Source organism: Geospiza fortis, unplaced genomic scaffold (assembly GCF_000277835.1).
Source record: "Geospiza fortis unplaced genomic scaffold, GeoFor_1.0 scaffold229, whole genome shotgun sequence".
Lineage (NCBI taxonomy): Eukaryota > Metazoa > Chordata > Aves > Passeriformes > Thraupidae > Geospiza > Geospiza fortis.
Window position 1 is genome coordinate 3,723,282 of NW_005054357.1, and position 8,530 is coordinate 3,731,811.

The following is an 8,530-nucleotide window of genomic DNA, read 5'->3' on the forward strand; positions in this document are numbered from 1 at the left end:
GGCACAGGGTTGTGCCTTGTAGGTAAGAGATTTCCCTTTGGCACTCTTGGAGTTGTGCCCATGGCTCCCTCATTCCCAGTGCTGTTTTCACAGCATCGTGGGCTTTTCTCACTGATATCAGGAGTTTGGGCACAAAGTGAGCACTTGCCACCTAGGAAACCTTGAGATAACACTTGGAGCTGTTAGGGATGGCAGGTGCTAGAGACTCAGGAGCTGTATTGGAGAGGGTGGTTGTGTCACAGTCTCTTTGCACACTGGAATATTGCCTGGGAAAGGATGGAGTGAAAACAGGCAGAAGGATCTTGGAGCTGTGAGCAAAGACACTGTTTTGGTTGGTTCCTCCTGTGTGCAGGCTGCTTCATATAATTTAACAAATTAGGTTGGATGATACTGGCTGTTTCTTTAGGATTTTTTCCCTCCTAAATGAAATAATCTTCAAGGTCCTGAATTCTGCCCACCTGTTAAGACTCCTTGTAGTTTGAGCTGAAATCACTTTGTAGTTGTTTATGGTAATTGTATATGAATTGTGCTATTTGGAATTTTGCTTTTATTCACTAGAGTTTCTTCTGAACATCTGTCTCCTTTTTCAGATTTGGAAACCTGGAGACCTCAAACCAAGGAGAAGTGGCAAACCTGAATTCCTTGGAATCTGAGATGGTACTCAGGGCGTAAGTATGGATTTGCACTGTGGAGCAAGCCCCAGACAGGGTTTGGTCTTGGAGGAGGATGCAAGCAGCAGAGCTGTTGTTTCTGTTGAAAATTCACAGCACTGTTTGCATGCTTAAACAAGCTTGTGGAAAGGCCAAATACACATTGTCTTGTAACATATCCAATAATACAATCCCGGCATCTTTTGCAGGGAAATTGTTTTGGAATTAAACATGAGATGAACACATTTAGGCCAACATTTTGCTGATTAAACAAATGAGGAGTGTTTGTTTCCTCTGCCTTATCTGTGGCAGTAAGTGGTTATTGCTTATGAGTGATTTTTTTGGCATTACAGCAATGCCTGCAGAGCAAAGCTGAGGGTGACTCAGGCAACGTGTGTGCATGGGTCTTTTCTGTTAATACCCTATGATTTACAGTGCTGCTTTTAGAGTGAAATTTAAATTCTGAGGTCATCCTCATTTGCAAAAGAAATAGCAAAGCTGTTTTGAACTGCAGTCTAAATGAGAAAAAGGTGGTTTGGCTATCCTCCTAGGGTTTTATCTTTAGACATTGGGTGTAAAATGTGCCTTAGGTCATCTGCATTTGTACTTTGACATCTGTGGTTTGCATGCACTGTGGCATGCATGGTTATATTTGATTACAGAATGAAGATGCTTGATTCTTGTCAGCATTACTGGTTTTCTGTTCCTCTTGCCCCATGGGACGTGACATAGGAGCTCAACCCTCAGTCTCTCCTGACTGGTAAAATGTTTTGCTCCCATTTTGCCATGAGAACTCCTCAAAGAACAGCTGGTAGTTAAAACTTGGTTAAAGGCACCAAGGAGGCAGCATTAGGTCATGGGTAGAAGCAATAACAGTTAGTTAGTGGTTCCCACACTTCCATCCAGACTGAGCTCTCTTCCAACTTTGGGCAAACCATTTGACATTCCCTGATCTCAGTCATAAAACATGAGCTAAAGCTGTACCCTTCCTGAGAATAGCTGAAGGATTTTTACTGGGGATGAGGAATTAATTTCACCAGTATAAACCATGGTGGGATTAATCCCCCCAGCTGCCTTTTTGTAGACCCAGAGGACTTTGATGATGAGATGGAGAGAAAGTGAGTGAAAGTAATCTTGATGTTACCTCTGTCACTTGGGCTTTGGGCAAAATGCATCAGTTTTTAGTTATACCTGCAGGTGAGTGTGCAAGCAAATAGCATTTAGTAGGAGAGTGTTTGTTTTGGTTTGTTTCTTTCTTTGTTTTTAGTGGAAGTATTTTCCTCCTGGCATACATACAATTTACCAGCCTTGTCAGTTGCTTCTTGCTGCATCTGTGCTTTCTTCCCTCTTGGCACATAACATCTTTGCACAGCCAGGGAGGGACAAATGGATAAAGCCTCTGGTCCTGTTCCTGTCATAGCTCAACTTCTGATAGATTTTCTGACAGATTTTTCATCCGTTTAGTTCAGAACAGCTGATTTTGATCCTTTGGCCTTCATAAGATACCTTTTACATGTGAATTTGATATCTTTACTCAAATCTGTGTCTATAAAAAGTTCAACAATGAAATAAAAAAGTTATTTGTCAGGTCTATGTACATGTTTAAACAGATCCCATATAAATACGAATTCACTTTCCTTCCTTAAAAATTTCCATTGCTTTCAGTTGCTCTGACTACTTGTCTCTTAGGTATGATTAGTGGTATCTGGAAGGTGTTTGGCTTTGTAGTCCTGTTGTGAAACGTGTACTTCTGGTAGTTCAGGTTTTCTCTTGTCTGGGATAATTCCAATATAATTGCATTTGCCCTCTTTTCTCATAGAACAGAAACATGATATAATTGTGCTCTTGGTTTTATATGACTTGGAGAAAGAGGAGGAATCAGCAGTAGAGCTTTGTTATTTCTTGCCATTAACTCTGTATTTCTCAGAGGAAAAACATCTCATGGGGAAGCCTGTGGTCTGTGGCCAGAGACCTTCTGCATTCATCAGACTCCTGTTGTGGCAGCTCAGAGGCTTTACAAAGCCAGTTGGGCCATTAGAAGTGGGATGCAATTTAAAGCATTTCCACTGGTTTGACTCAAAAAAATGCCGCAGAAGTTAAGAACAACAAGGAGAGTTTATGACTCCTTAAGTGCCTCATGGAACCTGAAAGAAGGAGGAGTAGCAAAACTGAGGGGTATGTGTGGAAGGAACATTGTTCTCTGTGGTGCACTGCAATCCCACAGGTTACTGCCTTCTACATTGAAATTCTCTGTGCTTTTTGCACTTGTAGTATAGAGCTGTGGTGTATTTTGAGGAGAATGCGTGATGTATACAACGTAATTAAAAAAATATATATGTGAATATTCCACACAGTGTTTATGTACCTGCTTCAGTGTTCAGAACCTGCAGATCCTAGAGTAGGGCTTGAGCACATTGGTGGCACAGCCTTGTTAGAGGGACTTATGGGAGCTTTAAGCCTGCCCTGCATTCCCAGATCCTGCAGTGGTTCCAGAGTGCTGCAGTGATGTGTAGTTGTTACTGACCCGAGATCACCTCAGCTGTATTCAGAAACATGCCCTCCTAGGACCCCTTCTCCCAAGGGGATTTTCTCCTCTTCACTTGAACATCATTACTGCCATTTCTTGGTGCTGAAGTGGTCAAAAAATTGTTTTTTTTTCAACAGGGGTCTGACTAATACGTGATTTAAACAAAGCTACCCTACTTTTCAAAATATCTTGGATCTTAGAGTTGTGAGTAAACTCATCAAAACCATGAAAAATTTTGTAAGCTTCAGACAACCTGCCTTTTTCATTCCCTATCAGGACCCACCTTAGCTTTTCATGTCCAGTAACTTGCTTTCCACACTTCTCACTACTTTCACTCAGACAGTTCATGATCACAAGTAACAGAAGAATAAAGTCTAGAAAAGGTCATCTATTCCAGCTAAACATCTGAGTTAGATGGACTTCAGCCTGTGTTTCCAGAAGTGTGATGCTGTGTCTCTTAGTTGTCTGATAAGAGAGTTGAAAGGAGTAGCTTGTTTGACCCTCTACCTCCTATAATTTTTTTGTTCTTCATGTTATCAACAAGATTGCCTTGTTCTATGTCTCATGCTGCATGTTTTTATGTCAAGAGGTGACAGACTTCCCTTCTCCTTGTAGGTTGTTGTTGTCTTTGGAGTCTTCTGTGTTCTCTGCATGGTTTTTAGCTTAGGACTTCTATTCACATTCAAAAAAATGTGTAACACACCAAGGTGTGTGACAATTCAGAATAAAACATGTATACATTAAACACAAATTATCAGCATGATGCATTGCATTAAGATTTCAAGAGGGTTAATAAAATTCTATGATAATTCATTTGTGTTCTTGCCTTTTAAATGTCCTAGTGAAGGACAGTGTTCATTTTGATTTCTGGGATTTTGGTTTCTGGGCAGTCAGTCCACTTCTGACAGATAGCTGCTCCCAAAGCACAGGCTTCACGAATTTAAAGAGGTGGTGTGTTAAAAGAGCAGACACTGCTTTCCCCAAAGGCTGACACTGAAGACCAGGCTGGGGACTGGAACTGAGAAAGGAACATAAAGCCTTCCCAATGTAAAATATTGTAGCTGCTTGTACCTGCTGGGATTCACTGGCTCTGCAGGATCCTGGGATGTCTCTGGGTAGTGTGAGGGTCCCAAGCCAGACCATGGCACTGGAATCCCTTGCTGTGACAAGCCTGTGACACCTGGGGAGCTGAGATCAAGGAGAGGTGCTGAGCTGGCTGACACCAGTTTTAAAGATTTGTGTTGGTGCAGTTCCCAGGAGGGATTCATTCCTGTCCAGACACACAAAAAGCTATCCAGGCTGGCAGTCCAGGCTTGCCTGTGATGTTTGCATTTGGGGAAGCCTAGTTTAATATCAGCTGTATCTAGTTCCTTGGAGACCTTACTCAAAAATACAGGAGGACAAACCTGGGAATACTTGCAGGAAAGGTTTTTTGAGAGGCAGGCATGTTGCTGTGTTGGCCTGTGGACTTGGACCAGGATTATTTGTTTGTTTGCTTTCCAGAGGTCTAACATTAGTACTGTCATGGCTTTTGAATCCTTGAGTAACAGCAAAAAGTCCTTTCCAGCCTCCTCTTGAACTACAAGGCTGTGGTTTCCTTCTGTTACTTTGCTTTTGTTTGGAGTCCATTGGTGGTGCTTTCCCTCAGATGGAAGACAGGCCACAGAAATGAATCAAAATACTTGGGGCTTCTTTGCTTGCCTTGAATATCAGCTCACAGTTGCATCCACTTTATTATCAAAGTGTGGAATTTATGCAGTAAAATTTGGAATTTGGCACAACTGAAAACTGCAGACAAAGCACCTTGAAGCTAAACTGAAGCCTTGTTTCATTCCACAGGATTTGGGGACAATAGTTCAAATAGAGAAAATTAAGGAATTATTCAGTGACTGCATGTCTTGCATGTTCACCTCTCCTCTTCTGCATCAAATTAGCAAATGCCCAAAACCTTCAGTGTAGCACCACAGCATTTTGAGTTTTTCATAGTGACAAGCAAACATTCTTCCATGGCTTTTTGTGCATTCAGATTTTCCTGACCAAAACTCTGTGTCTTTTGGTTCCTTCTGAACCAGACAGCCCCGCTGGAAAACAGTGTGCACACTTACAGCACTGCAGAAGTAAAATGGACTGAAACATTGTACCCCAGCACAATAGACACCAAAGGAATGTGAGACAAATGGAAGAAAGTTGACTGGAAGCTTCTGATGCCTGGGAAGTCCATGGTGGGGAGCAGTTAAGGTGCATTTGGGAAAGCAACAATTATTCATTCCAGTAAAGCAAATTAAGCTCAAACAAATCAGAAACCAGTGTGGTTACATGAAAAGCAGAGTCAAACACAGGGCAGTGGGAGAGTTATGAAAACAACCAGAACCAAGCAGAAAAGAATAATTAGAAAGAAAATAATGATTGGTATCTCAATTAAAACAAAGAACTGCAAGCAGAGCTCTTCCCTTAGCAGCTTCACGTGTGTCCCAGCAAAAGTCTCCCTTATGTTAATTGAAAAAGGTTTTTCCAAATCAGACAGAGATGATAATTTGCTGGAGGTCATCAGGATGGTATTTATAAACAAACTGGGTGTGAGAAGCTGCCCTTGGAGCAGCCGTTTCTTGTGGTTTGCTTACATTTTACCCCCGATTCAACAAGCAAAACTGAGAAAATATGGGTGACTTAATTTAGTCTGTGTGAGCAAGCCTGAGAGTTAATGCCTGGACAGTGGAGGAAAGGGAATAGCCATCTGTAATGAGGATTTTCTCAATGGACTTAAGTATGCATTTGGCAAATTGTAGCTAGTTTTGTGCACGTTCTTATGGAATTTCATAAGAAATTAATCATTTAACCTCTTTTTGCAACTGAGGTTCCCCTTATTCTCCTTAAGTGTTGAGATTCTCTTCTCATTCTTTAGAAATAATTGTGGTAGGAAGAAAACACTACTTTTGCCTTTTTGGTCAGAAATTGAGGTTTAACAAGTCCAAGTGCCAGGTCCTGCACTTGGGCCACAAAAGCCCCTGCAGCACTCCAGGCTGGGGACAGCGTGGCTGGACAGTGCCCAGGCACAAAGGGACCTGGGGGCACAACATGAGCCAGCAGAGTGCCCTGGTGGCCAAGAAGGCCAATGGACCTGGCCTGGATCGGGAATAGCAGGACCAGGGAAATCATCCTTCCCCTGTACTCAGCACTGGTGGGGTCACACCTGGAGTGCTGTGTGCAGTTCTGGGCCCTCAGCTTGGGAAGGACATTGAGATGCTCAAACATGTCCAGAGGAGGCAACTGATGAGGGGCTGGGAACACAAACCCTGTGAGGAACGACTGGGGGAGCTGGGGGTGCTCAGCCTGGAGAAAAGGAGGCTCAGGGGAGACCTCATCACTCTCTACAACCTCCTGAAAGGTGCCTGTAGTCAGGTGGGGTTGGTCTCTTCTCCCAGGTAACCACTGACAGGAGGGGACACAGTCTCAAACTGTGCCAGGGGAAGTTTATGTGAGATGTTAGAAAGAAATCCTCCACGGAAAGAGTCACTGGGCAATGGAATTGTCTGCCCAGGGAGGTGGTGGAGTCACTGTCCCTGGTGGTGTTTTAAAAAAGACTGGATGTGGCACTCAGGGCCATGGTTTAGTTGATGAGGTGGTGTTAGGTCATGGGTTGGACTAGATGATTTCAGAGGTATTTCCAACCTAGTTAATTCTGTGATTGTGTGAAATGCTGTGTTTAATTCCTGTCAGATGCTGTCAGGACTGTTAGAGTTGTCTTCCCAGTAGAGACAAAGCCATGGAGAATTCCCACCTCCACTGTGCCCTGCTGAGCTGACAGAGTGTTGGGCCTGGAGCTGCCACAGCCCTGTGACCTGTGCAGCTCATGGGCAGAGGGGGGTGGGTGAGTTCTTGGTCCCAGTTTGTAAACAACAGGCTCAGATACATTTCTCCCCCTACCTGGATAGGTTTTAGAGACTGAAACCTTCAGAGATGGGCTCCAATCAAAGCTGGTGTGGAAATTAGATGACTTTCTGATAGGTGTGAAACTTGAAAGCATTGCTCAGCAGAGTCTGGAGTCTGTGGCCAGCAGCACAGGAGTTAAACATTGAAAGTTTTTTTTTTTCTGTATGGGCAGGAAAGGAAGAATTTATAGCTCATAATCAACCCATGAAAAATGTAGTCTGTAGTGTTTCTTTCCTGTCTTGGAAGGCCCCTGTTCCTATCTGAGTCTGTTGAGTATGGAGAGTTTCTTTGCAAGGGCAGCAAATATAAAGCTACTGCAAGATTTGGGCAAGTGTCCAGCCCATTTCTGGAAAGCTGCATTATTCCCTGGCACTCCAGTGGAACAGCTGGGCAGCAGGAGATCACTAGGGCACAGTGTACCTCTTCTCTCTTTCCCATTTCCCCTCTTGACTGAAATGATTTTGCTGGCAAATTCAGTGTCTGTAACAGCTGTGAACTCTTCACCCTGCTCTGGGAGACTCTGTCTGTCTTAAACTCTGTTTATTGTTCAGCTTAAGAAAGTGGCCACCAACCAAGCCTCTAGAAACTGAGCTTAGTGTAGAGAGTGTGAAAAGTATTAGTACAAAAACTTGTCCTGGGGAGAGGTTCCTATTTCCAAATCATGGCTGAATTGGCCAGTGGTTATAGGAATAGAACATCTAGCTTGGCTTTTGGTTTTGGGACCAGTGGGGTGATGTTTTGTGATGTGGGTGGGGAAAAGGATCATGGAGCAAGAGGAAATGAACTCTCTGGGCATGGAGTGTGAGGCACAGTGTTCCCTGTGTGTGGTGGGAATCAGAGGAAAATGCTGTGGGTACATAGGACAGGGGTGTTTGTGGCTGTTGGTGCTCTGTGGCAGCACTCTGGGTGTGTGTGGGGCTAGAGGGGACAGCTGAAACTGGGAGGGTGGTGGCAGAGTCTGGGAGCATCACTGGCAGCATCTGCCTGTTGTGGTGTTTCCTGGCCTTGGGCTGTGGAGCTGGTCTGGCACTGCTGGCTGTGCCACAGCTTGCAATGAAACCTGAAATCCAGAACGTGTTTGCATGCTAATTTTTGATTGCAAATACTTTTCGTAACTCTGAAATTGTAATTCCAGCATTTCTCCTGTCAGCAAGTCTAACCAAAGAATGCTACCAACAGATTTTCAAATACTTTAACTGAAAATTCGAAGTTGCCACATTATCAGAACAAGAAGGGAAAGAAAAACAGACTTAAATGGATGCAAGTTGTATGAAATCTGTCTGGTATTAAAAGTTAATTGAGTTTTGAGGAAAACCTACACAATTCAGATGAGACACAGAGAGTAGGAGAAACTCTCTTTACTGTTTCTTAACTATTGGTTTATTTTGGATGCTGCTGAGCAGCTGAGTTAACCAGAGACTGC

General features: G+C 43.4%; 1 protein-coding gene across 1 annotated transcript in view; it reads left to right on the top strand.

Moving 5' to 3' along the window:
* The window catches only part of RGL1 (ral guanine nucleotide dissociation stimulator like 1), a 52,960-nt gene that overhangs the window by 24,802 nt on the left and 19,628 nt on the right, over window positions 1-8,530 (top strand). Inside the window, exon 4 of the mRNA XM_005423733.2 lies at window positions 591-668. Within this exon, the coding sequence (XP_005423790.1) occupies window positions 591-668 (78 nt within the window). The remainder of the gene's footprint in view (window positions 1-590; window positions 669-8,530) is intronic.